Source organism: Ovis canadensis, chromosome 4 (assembly GCF_042477335.2).
Source record: "Ovis canadensis isolate MfBH-ARS-UI-01 breed Bighorn chromosome 4, ARS-UI_OviCan_v2, whole genome shotgun sequence".
NCBI lineage: Eukaryota > Metazoa > Chordata > Mammalia > Artiodactyla > Bovidae > Ovis > Ovis canadensis.
This window is the reverse complement of record NC_091248.1, coordinates 66,055,115-66,081,513: the sequence shown is the minus strand read 5'-3', so window position 1 is coordinate 66,081,513 and position 26,399 is coordinate 66,055,115. Positions and strand designations below refer to the sequence as shown.

The 26,399-nt window shown below is 37.1% G+C and overlaps 1 protein-coding gene across 22 annotated transcripts in view; it reads left to right on the top strand.

Annotated features, from left to right (window-relative positions):
• Positions 1 to 26,399, top strand: part of ST7 (suppression of tumorigenicity 7) — a 276,264-nt gene that overhangs the window by 167,360 nt on the left and 82,505 nt on the right. For 12 of the 22 annotated variants that reach the window (XM_069586679.1, XM_069586695.1, XM_069586694.1 and 9 more), the window contains 5 exons: positions 5,273 to 5,327; positions 5,952 to 6,067; positions 6,680 to 6,755; positions 10,833 to 10,987; positions 13,405 to 13,502. In XM_069586679.1, coding sequence (XP_069442780.1) covers positions 5,273 to 5,327; positions 5,952 to 6,067; positions 6,680 to 6,755; positions 10,833 to 10,987; positions 13,405 to 13,502 — 500 coding nt within the window. Of the gene's footprint in view, positions 1 to 5,272; positions 5,328 to 5,951; positions 6,068 to 6,679; positions 6,756 to 8,860; positions 8,930 to 10,832; positions 10,988 to 13,404; positions 13,503 to 26,399 lie in introns of all 22 variants that reach the window. The other 10 variants (XM_069586677.1, XM_069586685.1, XM_069586686.1 and 7 more) reach the window with 1 other exon arrangement.

The window sequence follows — 26,399 nt, the reverse complement described above, 5'->3', positions numbered from 1 at the left end:
ATGGAGATGAAGAAACTCATAGATTGTAAATATATATCCTAAGACCAGGCCTTTCAGAGCTTGCATTTCAAATATATCCATTAGCAAAATTTCAAGTTGCTATATGTCCAGGGCCTTTAGAATTGCTCTTTGATAGCCTCAATCAGGGGAAACTCAGTTTATACTTGCCAAAATCTATTTAAGTGTTGAAAATGATTCTCTTAGGCAATGCTTATTACATCTTTTAAAGTCTTTTGCCATTAAAAATGTGTGTTCTAGGATAGATTAGCTCTCCAGTTGACTGGTGAAAAGTCCTCAAAAACACGTTTGGCCCCTGGTGAATATTTACTTAGTAAATATTTTACGGTCTTCATATTATTTGATAGAATTGATTGACTTAGATCAGAAATGACCAATCAATGAGAAATGTATGAGAGGCACAGAGGTTAGCCATTTAAGCAGTATTCTTGAAGAAAGTTGTACACTGTCTTGAATAAAGCAGGTCAATAAAAATGATCTTAAAACTCATAATTATTTGCACCTTTTCACATTCCATAAAAGAATTTGAAAGGGTAATATATTTGTTGAATTGAAAGCTACCTATATATTGTTAATACTTTGTACCTTTACTTCTAGTAATCTTTTAAAAATAATTATTTCAAAAAGTTATGAAAACAGTTAAAGATTAATTAAGAAAATGAATATTTTGTTACTCTTAATGATTGCTTAAGATGGACTTGTATTCACTGAGAATTCATTTCTGATATAGCAAAGCTAATAAATAAATGTTAGAAATTGACTAACTTGAGGTTAATCTTGATTGTCATAATATATCTGATAGAATATTATTTAGAGCCCTTCTCTGTTGTACTTTGGACCTAAAATAGTTTAAAGTATTATTTTCAAGTGCCTAATATTTCCCTAGGGGAGTTCCAAAACTGTTTCTCTAGTAGAAAATGTAATTGATGACGTCACAGGATTTTTAAATATGATGTTGCGAGGTAACAGGTCTGTTGTATATTGTAGGTAATTGTTAGGCTTAATCTTACTTTCTATGTCTATATTTTTAATCTTAGGAGAAAAAAGTTTGCAGAGTTAAAAAAATTGGATATAGAAAAATATTTTCTTCCATATGATGATTAAAAGCCCTATGACTTTAGAGACTTTTGGTTTTTCCAGGAATTAAGTTCTCTTTTTACTTGAGGAATGTGATAAAGGGAAAGTCTATGGTTCTCTCAGTATTTTTACTCCTTTTATAAGAACTTCTTCATATGGATACCAGATAGTAGTTCAGTATCTTTTTCTTTTACTACCAATGTATAAGTGTGTCTAGGTCATAAAATGTATCCTTTTGTGGGGGGTGGGCTGTGGGGAGGGAGGGACCTAGGACTTCCTGCAAGGACTAAAGCATAATAGCCATTCTCAGTTCAGTTCAGTCGCTCAGTCGTGTCCTACTCTTTGCAACCCCATGAATTGCAGCACGCCAGGCCTCCCTGTCCATCACCATCTCCCGGAGTTCACTCAGACTGACGTCCATCGAGTCGGTGATGCCATCCAGCCATCTCATCCTCTGTCGTCCCCTTCTCCTCCTGCCTCCAATCCCTCCCAGCATCAGAGTCTTTTCCAATGAGTCAACTCTTTGCATGAGGTGGCCAAAGTACTGGAGTTTCAGCTTTAGCATCATTCCTTCCAAAGAACACCCAGGACTGATCTCCTTCAGAATGGACTGGTTGGATCTCCTTGCAGTCCAGGGACTCTCAAGAGTCTTCTCCAACACCACAGTTCAAAAGCATCAATTCTTTGGCACTCAACTTTCTTCACAGTCCAACTCTCACATCCATACATGACTACTGGAAAAACCATACCCTTGACTAGACGGACCTTAGACGGCAAAGTAATGTCTCTGCTTTTGAATATGCTATCTAGGTTGGATTCTATTCGTGCTTAAACCCCTTAGTCCAGTGAGTAACTGGGGCGGGGGCTGCGTTTGGGGGGAATATGAAAAGACAGGAAATAAGTATCCACTGAGATGGAAAGTTGTGGTAGGGAATGGTGAGCAGGAAGACTGAAAAAACTATTTGAGCATGATTTTGCAAGTCTTTGAAAGTAGTAGGCATTATTTTTTATGTTCTTTATCTCTCACACAGAAATTTATTATTATCCTATGGATGAATGGAATCTTTTCTCCAGACTTTGGGAACTAAACAGGTGCTTTCCCAATATTTAGTGATTTTCTTTCTCTTGAATTGCATTCTAGCTTGCTTGGTGAGGTCTGAACATTTCAGTCAGCAGTTGTAGGTGGAGACTTCTCTGTGAGTTGGTACAGATGGAACCAGAGAGGGCATGGTTAAGTATATCAGGGATGTATTTTTAACTGTTAATGATGTTAGCAAGCCCTTGATGAGTCCCAGTCAACCTTTAGTGCTTCTAAAGAACACTAAAATTGTTGATATTGATGGATAATGCAAAATGCCTTTTGGAGGTAAAGTTTTAATTCAGATGTAAATAAGAAATTTATTTCTCAAAGATACAAGTAAGATAAGAAAGTAGACCTCATAAAGAAAAACTTTTATCTGCTGAAGACCTGAGTTTAATTTCCTGACTTAAATCTTCATATTATGATAATTTTGACATTTACAACCTTTGTCTATATCGTGAAACCATCAGAAATTTATGGGGTATGTTCCCTAGAATGATTCCAGACAAAGAGAGTTTTTGTAGTAAAGATAAAATCCTGAAACATAGCAGCAAAGAAGAAATGAGTGTAGCTATACAAAGAAGAAATGAGTGTAGCTATAAGCTAATTTGAAGTGAAATTTTACATGTGTTCATATTAAACCTCTAGATTGCTTATTTCTTAAAAGAAAATTGTACCTTCTCTGCACCCTCAGCTTGAAGGATACAGCTCATGAAGACATTTACTTATTTCTTCATCACCTTTGTTCTCATTCAGAACATTTAACATCTGTTACAGTTGTTCAGATACTCATTTCTAAGTATTAGAAGTAGCTGGAGAAACTGCATATAGACCATATGTATGACACTAATAGTAACAGTGATTTGTTTTTTTTTTTTAAGATCAGTACTCTTGAAGTCATAAAAACAATATTTCAAAATGTTTGCAGCACCCCCTGCTGGCTATATCTTGGCACTTCCTAAATAAAGATGGCATCTTTAAATACTGCTAAGTAAAGCTTTAATTATACACACCCATTCTCTTTGGGGTTATTTTTATTTAGAAATAATTTAATTTCCATAAAATGCATAATAGAGTTAAAATTTTAATGAAAGATAATTTTCTTTATAATTTGTCAACTGATATTTGAATAGCACTTATCCTTCCAGGCAATATCATGTCTCTGATGGAGACAAAATTTTTGCCATAACTTTTTACTGATATTTCAGATGAAATTTGTTAGGGGAGAGGCTTCTACAAATGTCCCTATTTATTGTAAATCATGTTAGAAATGACCATCATTGAATACAGATTTGTATGCCTGTTTATCATATGTTAAATACAAATCTTATAATATTCATGAAGCTTTCAGAAGATTTAAGAAGAGCATTTGGAATCTTAAAAGACATCATCTTAGGAGGGATTGGGAGCAGTGGGGACCTCAGAGCTGTAGAAGCCATAAGTACTGAGATCATGGTTGTTTGGCTCACCAGTTGTTTCAAGCCATAATTTGAAGTACGTTAGAGAATCCCAGGAACGGCAGAGCCTGGTGGGCTGCCGTCTATGGGGTCGCACAGAGTTGCACACGACTGACGCGACTTAGCAGCAGCAGCGGCCCCACTAAGGAGCTTCATGTCTGGGAAAAAAGTATTTACTTAAGGGAAGTGTAATTTTCTAATTAGTGTCATATGAAATGACAGCCATCGAATTTCAGTTTCTTAAGAACAAAATTCAATGTTAAACTAACTTAGCAAAGATCATTTCTTAAATGGCAAGTTAAGCTAAGTGACAAAAAATTTAGGACCATTGTTTCCAAACATAAAGTAAATTTTAGGTGGGATCTTGCCCTAATTTAAATATAAATTTATTTTTTTAAAATAAGGACATGACTTCCTGGTATGTGTACACCTTTCATTTGCTATTTTTAAAAAATGTATTGAGATTGCACACGGTGTTCCCGTAGTGCTTCATGTTTTCCTTCATTTTCACGCTGTATTGTAACCCATGGCTTATGCATTTGTTTCACCCACTGGGTGCTCAGGTAATGTATTCATATATTGGATGGATGGATAGGTGAATGAACGGATGGATGGATGTTGTTGTTAACAGGACTGAGGGTAGAGTCTTAATGAATCATTCATGGCCTTTAATGTTCTTTCAGTTTCTGCAATAATTGCTCACTTTTATGTGTTTTTGTCTTTGGGTGTGTTTTTTTGGCCGACAGCACACGTGGAGTTTTAAATACTGTTAACTGATTTTATTTTCTAATAAAAAATTATTCATCCAAAGAAATATTAATAGCATTCTGAATCAGTAGAAAGTCTTAATCATAGACTGTTTTAAAAGAATTGCAGCTTATTAGTCACACATTTACTATAACTGTCTTAAAAAGCTAATGGTTTACTTTTCTAAGTTAAAGTCCTATGATTCTGCCTGTGGTTCTTATAAAACAAAATGTACATCTATTAGTACATGTTATCATTATGATATTAGTATGATGATTAATTACCTGTTTCTGCATAAGTAAACCATGGTAAAGTGTTTGAAAACAATTTTTTAATAACATTTCTCCCTATAGTGATGGTAGATTTAGTATTAATTTTCTTACTGTTCCTTTCCAGCAGTACAAAAGCAACCTGGTGAATTATCACAAAATCAATATTAGCATAGGCCCTAATTAAGAGCCTGAGGTTCTTTGCACATTGTACTCTGGAGCTTAAATTTAGCTTGTTACATAGGTAGACATTGTAAGATATATTTTAGAGTTATAGAAAGTAGTTTTGCCTCTACCTATCATTTAGAAATAAATTTATAGAATGTATTTGGATCTCTTGAAGTGACTATGGAAGTTATGAACTAGCTGATTTTGGCATGTGCCTTGATTTGACAAATGAGGAAACTTCAGTCCCGAGAGATTAAGTGAAACTTTCCGAAGTCCTGGTGCCTGAGCTACATTTCCTGATTAACTACCCAGAGTTTTTCCCACATTGCTTCCCATGTAGAAGATAGAGAATAAAATTATCTTATCAAATGGCCAGGAAGGGTGTTTTGCTGAATTAATTAGCTTGTAGTGTCTCTGAACTTATGTGTAACATTTTCACATTCTCTTTGTTGCAGAATGCAAAGTATGGCGAAATCCACTTAATTTATTTAGGGGTGCTGAATATAATCGGTAAGCATTTTGACAGCTTGGGAAATTAATGGGTCTAGTTCAGAGAGCAAAGACAGCAGTGCATGTTTTTGCAGGTTCATTTAGGGGTCATTTAACAGTCTGTTTAGTGCTTCCATTTTTTGATGGTCAAATATTTTGATTTTTCTGTTTTATAAATATTTTAGCTTTGAACTTAGGATAACATACAAACCTCTTGTTTTTAGAGATTTTTCTATTACAGTTATTTTTTCATTGTATGTTATAAAGTCAAAATATTTTGTAGCTTACCTGGAACATGGTTATAAAGATGCCCCAGAAGTAATGTTAGAATTTAATTTTGTAGAGTAAGTAGGCAAATCAGAATTTTCATAGCTTTGGGGAAATCTCTATGCATAATACTAATTAGGAAAGGTTTTCATTAGCTAGTGCTGCTAAGATTTTAAGACAAAAATATAGCAGAATTTTTGAACTTTTTTTCTGCTGATATACTTCCTAAAAGGAGACTAGGATGATTATTTTGTTTTTAATTTACTTTCAGTAGTACTTAGTTAATGGGTTATAGTTCAACACCTATGCAGCCTAATATTTTGTAGGTCTTGCTTTCCTGTCTCAGAAGTGTCTGATCATCTTACTTCTCTTTTACAGGTACACTTGGGTGACTGGACGAGAGCCTCTGACTTACTATGACATGAATCTCTCTGCCCAGGACCACCAGACCTTCTTTACCTGTGACTCGGACCATCTGCGTCCTGCAGATGCAAGTATGGAAAATCCTTTAGATAGTTACTGAGTGGGAGGGCTTTTTGTTTGTTTTAGAGATCAAAGTTACTACTTTTAGAATGTCTGCTCTACAAAAACCCTAAATTGGAGATTGACCAGTAAGACGCAGAAAGTTGCTACTTAAATAAAGCTTTATTGCCATGAAGTGTTATTGTAGACATGAGTCCCCTCATTATAATTGAAAATGTTATTTTTAAAACATATACCAAAGTTGGATTTACTTACTTTAAATTTACTTTCTTTATTAAGAAATATAGATCTTATATGAAGCTAACTAAGTCCTTGGTTGAGGCAGAATGAAAGGTCATGTCTCCCAGATTAAGAAATCTTAGTTAAGTCTCTATGATTATAGACTATGGGTTAGTATATAAGACATTAGGTCTCTAGTTTTATTAGCCTAAGAAAGATTTTATATCAGCTGTTGAAGGACAATGGAATAGCAAATTAGAATGTATTTGTGTGACTTTAGAGTTTTGGGCTAACCCACTTGGTAAGTGAACTCTTCTTTTGTAATTCAAAAAAAGCTATTAATTTAGCTCTTGTACTGAATCTTCCTAGTATATATTGACTTCTTCTCTCTTTTTCTAAAATAGTAATGCAGAAAGCCTGGAGAGAGAGAAACCCCCAAGCTAGGATTTCTGCTGCCCACGAAGCCTTAGAGATAAATGAGTAAGTGGGGGGAAATCTTGCTTTGCTGAATGTTTTCAGTTGCCATTCATGGGATACTTAAACTAAACTATGTATTTGAACTTGAGGATTATTTGGGGGGCATTAATTTATTTTAAAAAAATTTAAAAGACATCCATGTGAAGATAGTTTTAGTCATTTTAGAGAAAAATTTAGTGGCTTTGCTATGGTCCTAAATTAAATCATTTAAGGGCTAGCCATGGAATACTATGTGGACATAAAATAAATACAGTGCTTTCATGCCTAACACATTATGACAGGGACATTTCCCCAGACATACAATGCTCATTTGTGCCGTCAGATTTTCTAGGTAGAACTTCTACTGGGGGGGAAACATAGTAAAAACATAAAGTGAAGAAATTACTCTTTAAAAATATTTCAAGGTCAAGACAAGGAGGAAATGATGTCCTTAGTGTTGTTAAACATTCTGTGGGTCACCAAGGAAGGCTGGAAACTCTTGTCTGGAGATCTCAGAAAATGAGAGATTCTTAAAACTGGAGTCATAAAAGCTCAGGGTTGGCAGAAGCCTTAAAGGTCATGTAGCTCAAACACCCATCTGGTGCTTGAATCACCTCAACACTCTCCCTGCCAAGTGGTCATTGTTAAACTATTTTATGATTTTTCTGAAGAAGGCTACAGAATCTTCAGAGGTCTTAGTGAAAAGATTCACTTGAGAGTTGGAAATCCTGCCAGTGTAACCTGTTGATCTATTTGGTTTCTGATTCTGTCATGCAACATATTTATTTTCCAGTTTCTTTTCATCTACAAATTTGATATGCCTATGTTCTATGTGTCATCCATGTTTCTGATAAAAGTGGCAGGACCAGGGAAAGAACCCTGTGACACTACATATAGAAGCCACCCTCTAGAGTTATGTTTTTGTAAATCATCATTCTTTGGGTTTTATTGTACAACCAATTACTAAGCCACCTAGTTACACCGTGATTCAGGCTATATTTCTGCGTTTTGAGATACTAGTTGTAGCTATGGATCTTTAATGTGCAGTAAATCCATTAGAGTATATTAGGGTAACACAGCCTGATTTATTTATTCTTAGTGAATTTAAGTTAGCTTCCAGCATTCACTACTTTCTTTTTAAAATGCCTAGAAACTCTCCCTTTAATAATCCATTAAAATATCTTTCCAAATCAGAACCCAATTGTTCTGTAGTTTGGGAAGTCTGCCTTCTTCCCCTCTTTGAACATTTTTACTACATTTGTCATTTCATCTTCTAGTACCTCTCCACTGTTCGTGATTCCTTAACAATCCGCAGAGAGCAATTCCCTGGGCTGCCTACAAGATCTTTTGGCTTTCTGGGATTTGCCCATCCCAGTATATTAATTCATCTAGCATAGATCAGTTATGTGCTATCTTACATCTTTTAAATTCATTTTAGAGTTTAATTTCTTCTCCCTTTGTCAGTCTGACAATCATTCTTCCTGATGGAGAAACCAGGAAGAAAACAGGAGTTAGAGAGTTTTGTTTTCTCTTTATTATCTGTTGCTACTAACTATAAACTTTCCTCATTTTGACGTTGTTGTGTTGTTTGTCTTTTTTGCTTTTTTATATTGTCATGGTTTTGGAGAAGTTGGGGTGGTTACAGGGCCTTAAACATAATATGAATACAGGGACTAGATGGTTGTCTTTAGCATTTTTTGTTTTGCCTTTATTTTGTTTTGCGAGCTTCAGCTAATGTGAAGTTGCAGCTCTCCTGACATTCTTATAAGCTCATTTCACTCTCTTATAGCCCTTCATCACATACCCTCTTTCCATCTTTTTTTACATGTCCTTTAAAAATATGATCTTGTGAGCGACCTCTGTGTAGCCATAGTGGTTACTTGTCACCCTTCTTTTCTTCCCGAGAGGATCATTTGTGATTGCAGTTATGACTAGACATTTGGAAGCTGCTAACCCTCTTAAACCATTTGCCTTCTGCGTCTCATGCCATTGAATCATGCCTCTTTTCTTTGAATTTTTTAAGTCCACCTTACCTTCTTTTACTATCCTAAACTCTGAAATGACATAATAACTCTCTGAATGTTCCTATCAATTTTCATTTCACCAACTATTTTTTTCTTCTTGGTCAGAATTAGGTCCAGAGTTGAAGTTCCCCTAATTGCTTCCTCTACCATCTGGGAGATAAAATTGTTACCAAAGTAAGTCAAGAACCTGCTAAGTGCCCTCCTTCTAACCACATGAGACGTACTCTAGCAGATATCTGGATGGTTGACACCCCCATCACCATACCTTCTTGCTTCTGTATGTGTACTGTGCTGTGACAAGGGCACATCATCTCTGTCTTCCATTGAGCTGAGCAGCCTGTTCTGTCCCCACCAACCATTAGCACTTCTACTGCTCTTTCCTTTCTCCTTCACTCATAAACTCTTAGCATGTTTCTACCCCAGATTCATGAGTCTCCACATAGATGTATGTTTTCTTGGCCAGTAGTGCTACTCTGCCTCTCCTCCTAAGAGAGCTATTTGCAAAATAAACAAAGCCAGCAAGCTAGCCCCAACCTGTCTTGAGTTCCCAGCCCACCAACTATAATCTTATAGCTAATTCCTCTGATACTGTGTCTACCACTCAGTATTATAATCTCAGTTTTCAGTTTATAACCCTGGACCCATATTCATGTGTCAGCACCTAAAGCGTGAAGTATTGCTTCCTGATTGCCCAACCTACTTATTTTCTCCAGTGAATTACTGGGCATTTTCAACATCATAATTGTTCTCTCCAAGTCATATCTGCTGCCTTCCACAGTAATTGGTTTTACAACTTTTTTTTTCCTGGGCATTTTTCCTCCCTACCTCACCACTTTCAGTTCAAAGCCCTATTGATCAGTCCTGCCTGAAATTAGAGGGATTGGCTAAAGAATTAAAAGACCCCTCCTCAAGGCTGAGATTAATGAGTAACCCAAAATCTCATATTAGTCATGAATTCAGCCTTTGTTTCTTAGCTGGCTATTGTAGTTTATGAATAGTAGAAGTAACATTTGGTTTCCCTTTCTGTGTTTCTCTCTTGTGGTCTGATGGAGGCTCTGATAAATAGGGAAATGACCACGAGAGGGGCAGTGGAGAAAGCCAAGGGGTATTATAGATCAGGACCTGTGTGGTCTACTCTGGCCTCACCATTTCCTTATCACATTCCCTTTCTTTGGCAGTTGAGTTGTTCTTCTACAATTTGGAAAGTTTAAATTTTCAAGAGTTCCCCTTGTTCGTTAGTTGACTATTTATCCTTTCTGACTCTTTGTGTTAGAGGTTGTTGAAAGGATTAAATGAGATGATATATGTTAAGTGCCTGGTACAGTCCTTAATATATACTAAGCATCAGGTGGTAGCTATTATTGTTAAAGGTATGAAATTTAACTCTTGCTTGCTACTGAGGCTGAATCAAATTCTGAGCTCTTCTGAAATAACCTCCACCTGTAGATTCTTCTAGGCTTCTTCTCTGACATAGGAAACCAGTGCTAACTGTAACGAGATGCTGAAGCACTGCTTGTGAAACAACTTACTTGGTTTAATGAATTTCTCATTCTGAATAAATCCTAAGATTAAAGAGAATCTGTGGGTAGTAAATAGAAGTAAACTTTCTGGTATTTCTAACTCTGAGTGTCAGAAGGAGATGTTTAACAACACCTATTACCATTGCCATCATTAGTTGACATTGTTGAGTGTATACCACATGCTGGCTACCACTGTACTGAGCACTTTTCATGCATCATCTTACTTAACCTTCGTAACAATGCTGTGAACAGTAGATTCCATGTTGTTCTCCACCAGGGAGGCAGAGTAATACCTTGCCCAAAGTGACACACTAATAAGGGGCAGAGTCCATATGTAAGCTCCATGCTCCTAACACTACTCGTCGTCCCTTTCAAGCTAAAACATGGACATTTCTTTTGTACCATTATTTTATGTCAACAACTGCAAGCAGGGGTGCATGAACCAGTTGGCCACTCTGCATGTTTTGGCATAACTCCTGCCCTTCTGCATGCACTCCTACAGCTATTACAATGTCCCTGGATTTGTAATTGATGGTGGCTATTATCTGCATGGACAGGTGTGCAACTGCTTATATTCTCTTGGCTGAAGAAGAAGCAACAACCATTGCTGAAGCAGAGAAGCTGTTTAAGCAGGCCCTGAAAGCTGGAGATGGCTGTTACCGGCGTTCTCAGCAGCTGCAGCATCATGGATCCCAGTATGAAGCCCAACACAGTAAGGTTTCCTCCAGGTTGATGTGCTGGGGGATCAGAATTGTAACATGATTAGTCAGAGCAATTTCTCAGGCCAGTTCAAAGTATGATTCTCCAAGTTTAGAATAAATGTAGTTTTTGGCCTTTCTTTGTTTTTATTAATTTTTCTTCTCCATAAGAGCACAGTACATAATTAAATTATAGCTCCATTATTGTTCATGTTTTCTTTTCGCCCCATAGATTTTTAACTCTAGAAATAAATGATAATAACCTTTAATGGTGAACCTTTTTTCTCCTCATAATTCTTACACAGTTCTATATACCAGTTGCTTCTCTGCCCCATAATTTTAAGTCTTAGTTGGCAAATAGGACTTAAATTAGTGTTAATGCTATCAGAAGTTTATCTCATGGGTCTTCTACAGCATGGATTGAAATAGGACAGCTAAGAATTTAACAGCGATTGGTGATTGTCTCAGTATTTAGCTATTGTTTAGGAAGCACTGTTGCTGGCTTCTAGGGAGGAAGAGCCCTAAATTCCTAATTATTTATCTTTTTTATATTTAAAGTGATGACTTCCCATATTTAACACAACTCTTTAACATGAGACCTTTCATTTTAGTACACTAAACTGAGAGTCAGTGATGTTTGGGGCGAATGGTATAAAAACAAGATAACAAAGTCATTTCTGGAATTCCTTGAGCTCCTTGACTTGTCAGTTTGTTGGTTGTTTAAGAAGAAATTTAGTGATCCTTGTGAGAGAGAATGTTTTCATTGTCTAACCAAACTTGGAAGTGTTTCTTTAAAATGATATTTCTCTCAACTAATTTCTCTCTCCTGCATCTTGGAGAGTAGGAGTGTATCTCCTTCATATTTGAGATTATAAAATTAAGTTTTATTGTTAAGCCTGAATTTGGTGCAGAAACTGAGTGCATGAGTCCCTATGACTAAGGTACAGTGAGATCTTTGCATTGTGGCCCATGTACATGTAAGTGTGTCCACATAACCCCTCAATGCACAGGTTTTTATTTTTATTCTGTAGTAGTGTATATGTTGTGGTTTAGATGGTAAAGAATCCACTGCAATGTGGGAGACCTGGGTTCAATCCCTGGGTTGAGAAGATCCCCTGGAGGAGGGCATGGCAACCCACTTCAGTATTCTTGCCTGGAGAATCCCCATGGACAGAGGAGCCTGGTGGGCAACAGTCCATGGGGTCGCAAAGAGTTGGACACGACTGAGCAACTAAGCAGTGTATATGTTAATCAAGTCTCTAATCATCATGTCTCTTGCTTTTTTTAAAAAAGTGTATAACAGTGAATTTTGTAGACATATATAGTAAATGTCTATTTTGTGAACTAAATGAGGATTAATACATAAAATTACAAAGTCTGTATATAACCTGAGAAATTTTCTTTTTTTCTTCTGTAAATTAATCCTTTCAACCTGTTGCCCAAATCTATCCAAAAATATAATCACATCTTTAAAATAATTGGTAGGTATCTGGCAGATTTTCAACACACATCTTGTTCTCATTGTTTGAAACTTGAAATGTTAGGACTTTGGTCTTAACATCTTTTAATAGCTGCGTATTATACATATACTTAATCTATAACAGGTGTGTCATATTTTTCTAAAACATGGTAATTTTATTGAGGATTAAGTACATGCATGTTCTCACTGGTCTGGAAACATATCCAAAAAGACACATAATTAAATAAAGAGATTAAGATGAGAAGTTGTTAATGTGCTTTTTAAGAGCCATTTTGGTGACTATTATTACAACTATTTAGCTTGTCAATACTTTCTCTAACACTAGGGTAGTTTTTCATTTTGTTGCATAGTCGGTTGTCATATCTGGAATGTGTTATGTTGCCATCTGAAATTGACTGCTTTGGGGACCTGGAGATGATTATGATGTCACTAGTGTTAGGGAAAGAATAATATAAAACAGAAGTTCAAGATGAGGCTTCTCTAGACTTATTGTCAAGAAGGAAAGAAATAATAGTTCATCAGGATGCAACCTGAGATTCACCTCTTTGCATCTTCGCCAAAGGCATGCACACGAGAAGAATGTGGAATTTTTGCTTGTAAACCACATGCAATGTGGATATGTCCATTCTCCCAGCACTTTGTGGCAGATGATTTTATTTATCGAATATTCAATATCCTAACTCAAAAGCATGGATTAATAATCAGTCACGTGGTTTGACCTCGGAAGGCTAAGTACTTTGATTTCGCTCTGTATACCTTCTGCTATTAGCAAAGTTGTCAGTGCTCCTCCAGTAAGGAAAAGTCAAAGGAGCAGACTGTTCTTTCTGAGGTTCTCCTTCAAGGGCATGGAAAATACGCCTCTGTATTTCTGTATTTTTATTTTTTCTTGCTGCTCAGCTGAAATCTTTTTTTTTTTTTTTAAGTTTTCATGTTTTATGTCTCCCTCTTCAGGACGAGACACCAATGTTTTGGTCTACATCAAAAGAAGACTAGCCATGTGTGCCAGAAGACTCGGGAGGACCAGAGAAGCAGTGAAAATGATGAGAGATGTGAGTGTGAAGTGGTGTTTGGGAGCAGTGGCAATGCACCTGACCTAGAGAAGGAGGAGCTCGCCGAGTGAGACCATAGCAGACAGTACCGCTGATGGTGTGGTGCTGCCATGGGGGCTGGGCTTCTCTTCTAACTCACAACTTAGTCAGTGAGTGATCTCAGACAAGTTACTCAACTTCTTTGTGCCCTATTTCCTCATCCATAAAATGGGAATAACAATAACTTTAGCAATAGCAACACACTAATAATAATGATTACTACTTAGGATCGTGGTAAAGATTAAATGAGATAATACATGCAAAACTTTTAATAGAATGACTAGCCTGTTAAAGAAATATCCTTGTTATTAGACCTTTGGGGCTGTAGCCGGAAGCCAAGAATGAGATCAGCTGCTTTAGCTAACTGACATTTTTTGTATTTAGTTGTTAGGACGATTTGAATAAACTATGGCTCAAATTGCTACTCTCAAATTTAATAACATTATGATCTAATCTTATTAGAGTCATTTCAAGCATTTTCCTAGGTTCTTGAATCAAGACATTTTATTAATAGTAGTCAACATAATAAGAGAGGAAATAGGTGAGAGTGTTAAAACAAAAGAGAACCAAAGGAGGTTATTATTATGTAACTTCAAATTAAAACAGTGGTTTTAAGGGAAACCAGTGGAGGAACTTTTACTTCCACTTTTTCTTTTTTTATAGTAAGAAATGCTTTTCATAAAGAAACAGATATCAGTGGGGATTATATTTATAAACCATTTTCTTTTGAAAAACAGTCTCAGAAAGCCTTTGTCAACCTTTCATTCTTTTACTTCTTACTTAATTAGGAGGCTTAGGGAAACTGCCCATTATCATGGGGTAAGAGAAAAGTGGTGTTTTGAGTAGGTCTCAGCTTTTGGGTTGAGAACCGGACTGTGTAAACCCAGTGAGCCCTTTCTCAGTTTTCTCTGCACTGGTATTATTCATGTAAATTCTCAGTTACTCTTTGGCAGTGGGAGTCTGCACTTCAGGATCACCCCTGGTTGTTTCTGCAAGTTACAGCATAACGGGATGACGCAAGTGAGACCCATGCTTCTGGCTTGGGTTCTGGCTACTCCACTAAACAGCAGTATAGCCACCAGACCTGAAGAGAGGAACACAGGAGAGAGATTCCAAAATAACTCTAACTTGACTGAAGGTGATAGATGTTTCTTAGGCAAAGCCACTGCAAAGGGAAACTGCCAGGATTAAATTCTTTTTGTTGAAGGAAGAATTGAAAGAATGTTATATAGTATAAATGCTAAATTTTAGAAAAGGCGATTTCTGTAGAGACATGACTTGCTCTCAAAGCTTTTTCACTTGCAGAAATTCCAGCCTTTAATAGAGTGGAGAAACGCTGCCAGTTGGTGAAAGAGCTGAGAATTTTATGAAGGATAGGGTATTTCTCTATGTGAAAGTGGCCCAGCTACATTAAACTGGCCCTGGCACATTCAGCCTTTAAGGTGTTTTACATTTATTGCCTTTTCTTAACCTTAATTAGCCTGGGACAAGTATGCATGGAGGAACAGATTCTGGTGATTCTCTTTATTATATGGTTAAGCAACTTCATAGGAAAAACAAACTCAGATGATTTTAATTCTGGTTTTTTTCAATCAGCCTTATTCTGATTATCATAATTTTTAGTATATACATATAAAATTTCACATGATTAAAACCAATACGTCTATACTATGGTTTAATTTTTGTTTAACATTATTTTATATTTGCAATTCCATTTATTGACATAGTCTACAAATAGACTTGGGCGGAGGGGGTGGGGTAAATCTGGGATCCAATAAAATAAATGCTGGGCAGAGGGTAAGAAAACCTGCAAATGAATCTCAGCTTCGCTCTTCATTAACTTTGTGACCTAGGGCAGCTTTCTCCCCTTTCATGGGCTTTTCATTTGTCTCCTGTAAATCAGGGATAATGATTCTTATCTAAAAGTATAATTGAGGGAGTGATGGAGTGACATAATGTGAAAACACCTGACATATACTAGATATGCTTCCCTTTTTTGCCCTACTTTTTCTCCATTATATAATTATGTCTTAAATTTGCTGAACTGTTCCTCTGATGAGCATTTTGAGATATTTCTGATTTCCTTTCCCTGAATGAATCAATTAGTCTTTCTCTTTTCATATGTGTATAAATATATATATATATATATGTATATACACACACACACATACCTGTGTGTATATATATATATATATATATTTCTATGTATATGTTTCTTGGGTTACTTTTCTTAAAAAATATCTGTATTATTATTAGAATACCAATACATGTTGTATTTTGACTGGGTTTCTGGAACATCCAGTAGATAGGGGTCCCAGTGTTGTAACAGTCCTGTGAAGGATGCTGTCAGACATGGTAGAAATGTGTTTTGAAGAGAAATATCCAAAACACTCTCTCCTTCAGAAGCTCCTGGAACCCTAAGCGGAGGAGGGAAGATTGAGGCGCCTCTCTGTTGAAGCTGCAGCTGGCCCCAGCCCTGCAGGAGACAGCTGGTCGGTCCTGACTCTTCTCAGGTCACGGGTCATGCATAGACAGGGACTTCACCGAGGGGGTACTCCTTTAACAGCATGCACATGAGCCATCTTGCTGGAAAGCTTCCTTTGATAAAACAGCACACTGGATTCCAGGCACCCTCCTGATAAAGCCTTAGGGCAGAAGGACCTAATTTTTCATTAAGACACAGCCATCCTACCCCATATGCATTAGTTGAAACTTTCCTAGAGCAGATTTTAAAGTGGAAACAGAAATGGTAGAGTCAAAATGCCTTCCATGTAGAAAGTACTCTCAAACATTTCTCTGGAAATCTCTTAAGAAAGGGAAAACTGTTAAAAACTGTTCATTAGTGATTTATCCTGAAAAAGAGTGAATGGATTTCTGGGAAGGCTAACTGTCGATGGTTGTGGATCCAAATATTGATCCTCCAAGTGAACTATTGATGAGAAAAGAAAACATAGGCTCCTTAATGTCCAGATTCATGGTTTCTTTTTTTAAAAGCAAGACATTAATTATTTTTAACTGTCAGGATGTCTTCTCAAAAAACCCACTTTAATTAGCTTCCTTTTGCAGTCAAGAATACAAGAGCACCTTCCTTATTGAAGCTTGTTTGGCAGCAAGCAGAGCTAAGAGAGCATGGTGGCTTTTGAACTTCACTATAAGGTGTTATTTAATATTCAAAATGAAAAGAGTTGTATTTTCTGCTTTCTTAACTTAAAGCAAAGTCTGTTTGCTTGTTTTCATTTAAAAGAATTTTGTCTCTCTTGTTAACATTTGATATATAACACAATTTATTTTCTCTTTTTAACTTTTACCAATGAGCTAACCTCAGGTTCTTTCCTCTATCCTTCCCTGGTCCTGTTTGAGTTGATTGGAAATAGAATTCACAAGACTGACTGGTCTGGCCCCTAAGCCATGCTCCATCTGGCCCCTGGTATGGATGCGATTGTATGCCCAGATAAGAGAGCCTTCCTAAAGCTCATCTTGCCGCAGGTCGCTGAGTCTAGGGTGGGGTTTCCCAGCCTTGGCACTGTTGACATTCAGGCACCTGTCTTTGCTGTGTGCATCCTGTGCATTGGAGGATGGTCAGCAGCATCCCTGGCCTCTGCCCACTAGGTGCAATAGTTGCTCTCTCGCTTGTTGCTTCCCCTATCTTTAGACGTTTGTCCCCCATTAAGAACCACTGATGTGGAGAATCCTGAAGTGAGTAGACCTGTTTTGGGGCAGACATCAAGTTTTTATTTACTCTGCTTATCTATAGTCTGAGTTTCCCCTGTGGTAGGTACAAGCCTCTAAAGCATTCCTGGGATTAATCAGTTCCTACTAGAACCCTTGACTGACCTGGGACTATGCTAGTTTGGGGAGATGAGTCTTAGATGGGACTCACTGAATAGGGATCTGGGGAGTGAAGGGTAAGTGAACTTAAAGATTTGGTGGGGACCTAGTTGGAGGGTAAGAGAGAGGTGAAATAAAGGCTAATGTGGGGTAGTGTCTTCCTTGGTCCTTCCTTGGTCTAGATCATCGTCTTCCCCTCTTCCCTAAAATGTATTGCTCCTTTGAAAGTTGACCATAGGCTCTCAGACTTACCACCTGTTTCTCCTCCTTTCAGTAGTTTTCTACAGACCTCTGCATCGTCATCCCTGACTCTTGTTTCATCCTGTCTCTGCAGCTCTACCTCTTTCGCTATCCTGGCCTCTCATTTGACACAGGTCATCAAAAGCTTATTAAAACATTTTATTTCTTTTAGGAAACCATGCTTCTTAGTCCTCATGAAGTCTCAGTCTTCCTGGCTAGTTTCTCCTCATCTTCCTAACTTCCCAAATTTGAAGTGTTTCCTGGACTGTTCTAAGCCTTCTTTTTGATTTCCATCTACAACTCTGGAAAATGACATTTAGACTCAGAGGTTTGAATGCTGATGAACATATCTGCAGTGTTTATTATGTTCTAGGTATTATTTTAAGTGCTTTACAAATATAAATCACTTAATGCTCATAACAGCCCTTGACGTAGGTGCTTGTTCAAGGTTGCATAGCTAATGCATAGTTCTGAGAAGGTGATCTTCCAATCACCTGCATCAGTAATAGCCAGGGTGCTAGTTGAGTACCTACTTCATAGGATAGGTATAAGAATTAAATGGAATAATTCCTACAAGGCACTTGGCACAGGACTTCACAAAGAATAAGTACTCAGTAAGTGTTGATATTCTTACCATTACTGTCTAAGATATATTGTTAAGTGATAAGGAAAGGTGTAATAATAGATACAGTTTGATTCCATTTTTTTCAATTAAAAATAGATGCTAATATTAACCCATAGTTCTCAAGCTTTTTGGTCTCAGAATCCTTTTAAAATTACTAAGGACCTCAAGACTTTTATTTGTGTGGGTTTATCTATTGATGTTTATCATTTCTGAAGCTAAAACTTATTTATGTTCTCAAAGAGCCTGTTTCCAAGTAAGGTCACTTTCATAGGAACCGAGGGTTAGGACTTCAGTATAGTTTTTTGGAGTATGCAATTCAATCCATGGCACCAGGTTACATACAAAAGGAAAACTCTCTGTCAATACTTTCATTCTTTCAAAATTTCGCCACCTATATGACATTTAGCTAAAGACATATTTTTTTATGCTTTTGACCACGTTAAACCTTTTCTCAGACTAGACGATAGGGTTATAACTGCTAAACATTCTTCTTTTGTTCTTAGTCAGGGTTCTTTATAAAAATTAGTGAGAGGAAACTGCAGTTACCTCATCCCTGGGTTATATCCTTCCTATATTTTCAGCCTCATTTCTATAATTCCCAGTTGAGAACTGGAAGATTTTCAGTTTTTTTCATGTAAGACACATATTGAGTATTACTATGCACCAGAAACTTTGCTAAGAAGTTTACATATACCATCTCATTTAATTCACATACCATGGGTATCCTATTAAATTTGAAGAATAATTTTTACTCACTGTAACAAGTCAAGAAATAAGGATCTTATTTTCTCTTCTCCACTCCTGCTATGCCATCTCACTGACATAACACACTCATGAGTCAGTGTACATCTTTTCACTCCCTTTTCTTTGTGCCTATAAATTTGGATCTAATCATGTAAGGATTTTGAACAGAGTTGATTTGTATCTTAACCAAGTTTCCATATGAGGATTAAGCCTTCTTGGGGGTGTTCAATTTCTGAGCTTCTTCCCTAAGGGGTCTCCTCCACAAGTTTTGAGGTAATACAGTACCATTTTCCCTGACCTCTTCTTTCACTAGTATTTTACCCCTGTACTTTACTGTTCTCAATTTTTATCTCAAATCACTTATTGAGATGATCCCTTCATTAAGGAGAAATTAGGGCCAATGAATAGAGAGAGACAGGTGTTTTGAGCCAAATGTTAATAACATACAAAAGGGATAAGTGAAGTTCATTAGATTTTGAGCTTCTTGAGTGCTGGTGTGGTAGTTTTCTCATGTGTCCCTCCCAGCACACTGTACAGTGTCTTGTAGACAGACAATCAAGAAAATATTTGAGTCTGTGAATCGGTGCTGTAGCATACAAATTCCTAGTTAGCACTTTGCACCTGTGACTTTTCTTTCCCATCCTTTGTTAAGACACCTCTTTGGTAACGGTTTAATTCTACTTTCCTTAGAAGTGATAATGGTTATTTTTAAACTAATATAAGTTAAAGTGAGTTTTATTTAGAAAATTATTGTAGATGTTCATTATATATAATCCCTTTTAGGTCATTAGAGGTATCCTAGGAGGTAAGCAGTTGACCTTTGGGGATTAATTTAATAGTATTAATAGCAAGAGGGTTCCCTTTAAATGATTTATGAAGAGAAGCACTTCTGGTGAAAGCACACTTTAGAAAATATAAACCTCTGGGACTAATCAGACTCTTTGGAACATTAAGGACTATTGATTTGCCCTTCTCAAATTGTTTTAAAAAATTAGAGAATATTCTGTAACAGAAATTCTGCTTTATTGCATAGGTAAAAATATCTTTTCAGGAGAAAAATTTTTAATGAATGTTTTACCGGTTAATTTCTATTCCTTTTTCATCTCTTTTTCCTTATTTTTAAATGCTCTAATTTCATAAGGAATAAAACTAGAGCATTTAAGGTCACATGATTTCCATCTTATCAGTATATCCTTTTTTTTGAAATTTAATTTGGATTATTATTAATAACTTGATTGACGAATTTATTTAGATGTTGATTGTTGAGAGAAGTCAGGTACCATTATGTGGACAGGAGGCATAGGAGTAGCATTTTAATAAGTTTAGGCAACCAAGTATCACTTGAACACAGTTCCATTCAAGCTTTTACAACAACCACATATATCATTGAACTAAAGACAATGGGACCTAGGGATTGAACCCAGGTCTTCTGCATTGCAGGCAGACACTTTTCCCTCTGAGCCACCAGGAAGCCAGATGAACTAAAGACAAAGTGTGCAGCAAAATATGTTACTTCATAGTAAGTGTTCCCGAAGTGTTTGTTGTCATGTTTTCTAGATTCTATCTTTGCAATACTTACAAATAAAGAAAAAGTGAATTTTGAAAGCAAATGCTATAAATAGTAATGCACTGATCTTCAGAATTTATATGACTTTGAAAACTTTATATGACCTTTCCTTTTTTATCATGATTTGCTTCTCTGGAGTTGCCTGATTTATTGAGTTAACTTATTTAATAAGTTATTAGAATTAGTGATTCTATAGGAAGGAAAATTATTTAACTAATAAGAGCAAATAATAGATTTATTGGTTATTACCTTGTTGCATCAGTAGTGATGAAGCACAGTTTCATCAGCATTATACTCTATATTCACAGTGAAGAGCTGGTGGCAGATAATCCCTGAGGCAGATGAGAGTGTTATATTTATTTACACATGTCATATACATGAAAGTTTTACTTGTAGCATAATAAATATATGGTTGATAAGGTAACTGTCAGTATCAGGGTTTTTCATATATGTGGCCCACGTTTTTCCACGTGGAGAGTAGAATCCACTGTTGAGCTGAGCCTTCAATATATATGCAGTGTGAAAAAAAGAGAGAAGTCAAGGATGTTTCCCAGGATTTTCCCATGGAAGAAGAGGAGTTCCTATTAGCTAAGATGTGGAAACCTGTTTGCAGGGAGAAAGGTTAGGAGTTCAGTTTTGAACATGCTGTATTTGAGAGAGCACATTACTCATTTTTATCATAATGGCATCTTGATCTTTTTGTGAATCATAACAAATCTCTTTGCTGAGGTGAAGAAACCATTATATAGAGGAAAAATAATGGGACCTTTGGGTTTGATGGAAGAATCTGCCTGCAATGTTGGAGACCTGGGTTCGACCCCTGAGTTGGGAAAATCCCTGGGTTGGGAAGATCCCCTGGAGAAGGGAAAGGCTACCCACTCCAGTATTCTGGCCCAGGCAAATCCATGGACTGTATAGTCCATGGGGTCACAAAGAGTCAGACATGACTGAGCAACTTTCACTTCACTTCTAAAATATAGTTAATGATGAACTCCCATTGTCATACCTTTCATTTAAGAAATCCCAGGAAAGTAAAACCTAATTGATTTTAGAGAGACCAGGACCATCACAGTCTTGCAAAATATGTAATGCAGTGTGTGTTTAACTTATATCTCTATAGATTTTCTTACCATTTTTACTCAACATTATTTTGCAGGCCTATCTATTTTTACTTCTCATACCTCTGGTATATGGTTGCAAGTTCTAACTTCTGTGTTGTATTCTCTCTTATACTCTTACCCTATTTTACTTATCCTTTCCCCAGTGAAGGCCCCCACATGGCCTCCAGTTTCCCATTATCACAGCAGTGCTGGAGTGAACATCCTTATAGACATGTGAGAAGCCTTCACTGGGTGTGTAGCCAGGAGTGGATTGTTGGATGTTAGGCATATAAATATTGATTTTAGCATGTCCTGCCAGTACACTTCCCAGAATGGCTGCCTGTGATTGTTTAAATTCTCATCAGCAATACATGACTACACCCATTTATCTCAGTACTAGGCTGCTTTAAGCACTATATATATGTTACATATATTTCAAATTCATTGCATATAGCTTTTTATAATGTTATTTCATAATTTAAAAAATATTTGTCTGTAGTTCCGCCCCCCCTTTTCATTTTGTGTTCTCTGTCTTTTTTAACTTTTATTTTTGCTGATTAGTCTTGACAGAGATGTGTCTTTTTAATAAAACTTTCAAAAGAACTAGGATTTGGTTCTATTTATTTTCTCAGCTTTTTGTCTTTATTCCAGTTTTTCTGGTCATACTTGTACTTATCTGTTTCTCCTGCTTCTCTTCCTCCCCTCCCCCATTCCCTGTTTGTTGGCTCTTTACCAGTTTCTTATGTTAAACACTTAGCTCCCTTTGATTCTATGTAAGTATCTCTTTATTTCTTGATAATTTCATCTTATTCTGCATAGTTTTTTTTTAGCCCCTTGTCATTGGTTCATAATCTTCTTTATATTATCTTTAGAGAACTTAAATTATATGATTTTGAACATAAATCATATGATATTGATTTGGGAAAAATTTATTGGAAGCCTCCTCTGAGGTCTAGTATATGGTCAGTTCATAAATGTTATATCTGTTTGAAAGGAGTATGTTTCTGTTGGTTACAAAAGTCTATATGTATTTACTAGTTTAAGTGCATTGCTAATCATGTTATTCAAATCTGTATCTGAGCGTATTTTGTTTGCTTATTCTATCAGTTTCTGAGAGGTGTGTGATTGAGTATTCATTTCTCATTGTTTATGTACCTCCTTTTTTCCATGTTTAATTAATTGTTGCTTTGTATACATTGAGGCTATATTGTTAAATACATTTATGTTGATAATTATTTTGTCTTACTGATTATTGAGTGTATAATGCTCCTCTTTGTTCCTTTTACTTTTCTGCCTTGATTTTCTTTTTAACTTGGGTTAAGATGGACTGCTCTAGCTATTTAGATTTGGATATTTACATATTTTATAATTAAGTTTTCTGTAATTTGTTGATAGACCATTTGGATATGTAAAATGTTGCTGAATAGCATCTTTATTCAAATCTGACAGTTTTTTAAATTTTGGCTCATGTTTTTCCCATTTGTGTTTATCATCATTATTCTGTTTAGAGTTATTTTTGCTGACATATTCTGTATGTCATACTTTGCCTCTTTATTTCTTCTCTTCCATTGAATAGGTCTAGTGGTTCAATATTTAAAAATTCTATTTTATTCTTATTGTTGTTGTTGTTCAGTTGCTAAGTCGTGTCTGACTCTGCAATTCTATGGACTGCAGCATGCCAGGCTTCTTTCTCTATCCTTCACTATCTCCCAAAGTTTGCTCAAACTCATGTCCATTGAGTCAGTAATGCCATCTGACCATCTCATTCTCTGTCAGCCCCTTCTCCTCCTGACCTCATCCTTTCCCAAAATCAGGGTCTTTTCCAATATGTCAACTCTTTGCATCAAGTGGCCAAAGTATTGGAGCTTCAGTATCAGTATTAGTCTTTCCAATGAATATTCAAGATTGATTTTCTTTAGGATTGACTGGTTTTATCTCCTTGCAGTCCAAGGGACTTTCAAGAGTCTTCTCCAGCACCACAGTTTGAAAACATCGATTCTTTATCACTCAGCCTTCTTTATGGTCCATTTCTCCCATCCATATATGACTACAGGGAAAACCATAGCTTTGACTATATTATTCTTGTGGTCCCTACTAACTAGGGATCCATGCCTATATTTATGTTTCTTGATCAGCTATTAAGTTTATCAGTGCCTATATCATTTTCCCAAATGATAATTATCTTAGTCTGTACTTGTACCTTCTCTCATTCACACCTCAACCAGGTACTTTTGTACAGTTTTTCCTTCTGTGAGATATAAAGGGAGAACAGATGTCTGAGTCTCTGCTCTCTTGGCCAGGCTCCTTCTGTCACCAGGAATCAGTGAAGCTGTTGACTTCTAGAGTGAACAGAGCGATGATTACTGAAAAAAGACATTTTGGCTGCCCTGGGCCAGGAGGAACAGAAACCATAAAGCAGGCAAAGCCAGCAGTGCATGTGATGACCAGGGAGGCTAATGATCTGGGTTGTTTGCATTCCCTTTTTAAATAATCAATACATAAACATTGAATATATCTCCTTCCTGGTCAGTTGTCTATCCTGCTTGCCAAGAGCAGATACTCCCATAGCCTTCTGCCTCTCCATGGGCTTAGAGACATTGCCTTTGTGACTCATGAGTTCACTGGTACACAAGGCTGCTTTCTGAGGTATGAGTCTCTCCACATAGCAGCTAGGATGAGCCATTTAAAACATAGTCATTCTTTGCTTAAAACCTTCTGCTGGTCTCTCATCTCATCCTTAATTTAAACTCTGTGAGTGGCTTAGAAGGCTCTACATTCTCCAGCCCTCCTTTCTGCTCTGTGTTCACTGTGCTCCAGGCACACTGGCCTTCCTGTTTGCTGAATGCGCCAGACTCCCTGCCTCTTCAGGATCTTCACTTGCTGGAAGCCTTCCGTGGAATTCTCCTCTTCCAATCTCATGACTGGCTCCCTCACTGCCTCGGTTTCTGCTTAAACAGCTCGTTCACAATCCCACCTTCTCTGTCCTCCCTCTCTGACTACTGTATTTAAACCCGCCTTTGCCTGCTTTGCCAGCATTCCCTAAAATCTTTCTTGGCTTCATTCATTCTCTTTAGAATGTGTACCAGCTGATAGTCTCTCCATATATTTATCTGCATATTTACTATCCCCTCTTCACTAAAATGTCACTTTCAGGAAGGAAGGGTTTTTTTTTGTTTGTTTGTTTACTTCTGTACCCCAGGAAAGCAATGCCTGGCACGTAGAACCTCTCAGTAACCAGTTGAAAAATTAGCCACTGAATGGAACAGACGTGGAATGAAAGAAATTGTATAATCAGGAAAATCTAGGAGTCCACAGGTTTATAGCTTGAGTGGCTTCCTGATGGTCATAGCATTTATAGAAAGGAAGACAAAATAGGAGAGGAACAGAGTTTCAGGGTAAAGCAAGGATTCTGTTTTGGCCACATTAAATTTGAAATGGCCTTTTTACCTCCAGGTAGGGACATCAAGAGGGCAACTGGGTATGTGTCTGGAACTCAGGGGTGAGGAATTTGGGAGTTATCAACATAAATGTAGGAGTTAAAACCCTGATATTGCGTGAAATCATGTGTGCAGAGGTGAACAAGGTTCATCTCTGTATGAAATCATGTAGACAGAAAGAAAGAAGGTTAAGAAGTGAGCTCTGTGGTCTCCAGCATTGATGGGTTGGGTCTAGGAGAAGCATCCAGTGGTTTCTGAGAAAGAGCACCTAGAAATGAATGAAATCAGTAGATTCTGGTCAAAGAGTTGCATAGATGGGACTCATCTAGATGTCACAGTCTGAAGTTTGGCTATGACCTTGGGTTATTTAACTACAGGAGAAGGATAGTCTTTTCCTTAGAGATGGTAAAACAGTTGAGGATCTTGAATACTAGGTGGGATGTTTACACGGACTGTAATCATCTATATGGAGGGTAGGACTTGATGTTAAGAATAAGAGTTGGAGACAGGTGTCAGAATTTTCAGTGTATGAGGGTCTGTCACCTGGTAGAAAACCCAGTCTAATGGTGGCAGGTGCTGGTGCTTTATGGCGTGCATTTCAGAGGAGTAGGAAGTGGGCCCCAGGGCTGAGCAGTAACAATCTAGATGTGCTTTGGGGAACTAGAAGAAGCTAGCCCTCCATCCTGCTGGTAGACACGAGCTTTGTCTGGGAAATTGACAGAAGCCGTGAACTCACGCTTATGTTCTGTAAATAGCTAATGGAGGTGTTGGAAAATTTGTATGTCATGGACTCGGGTTTCAGGAGGGTAGAGTGGAAAGATGTGGGGAGGAAGAACACTGGAAGGCCAAGGGATTACAGAGTGGGGTGTGGATGACTGTCAAGGTTGGAGTACTGACCTTCTGCCTGTTGCTATGAAAGCATCTTTCATAACTGTAAACTTTCAGCATGACCTTGTTGTGAAATGCTTGTCAGGATGAGTATTTATTCACTGTGCCTGATAACCAGATGAGTTAATCTTCTGACTAGAGTTATTTACCATTACCTGTGTGGATATGGAATGGTGTCTGCCAAACACAGTTATAGTGGTTTTGACATAAAAAGTCCTTTCTGGCAGTAACTGTTGGCCAGTATGTTTAGCTGCTCCTTGAGGCCACTCCTGGAACAGGAGAGCCACGTCATGTCGTCACAGATGGAAGGATGTTTATCGTCTTATTTCCTGTTACCAGGCTTGTGTCCTACGCATTTGAAATAAGCATCAAATTGTTCAGATTTGTTCATGATTTCAGGGCTAGGGCACAGCCCTATTTGAAGCAGTT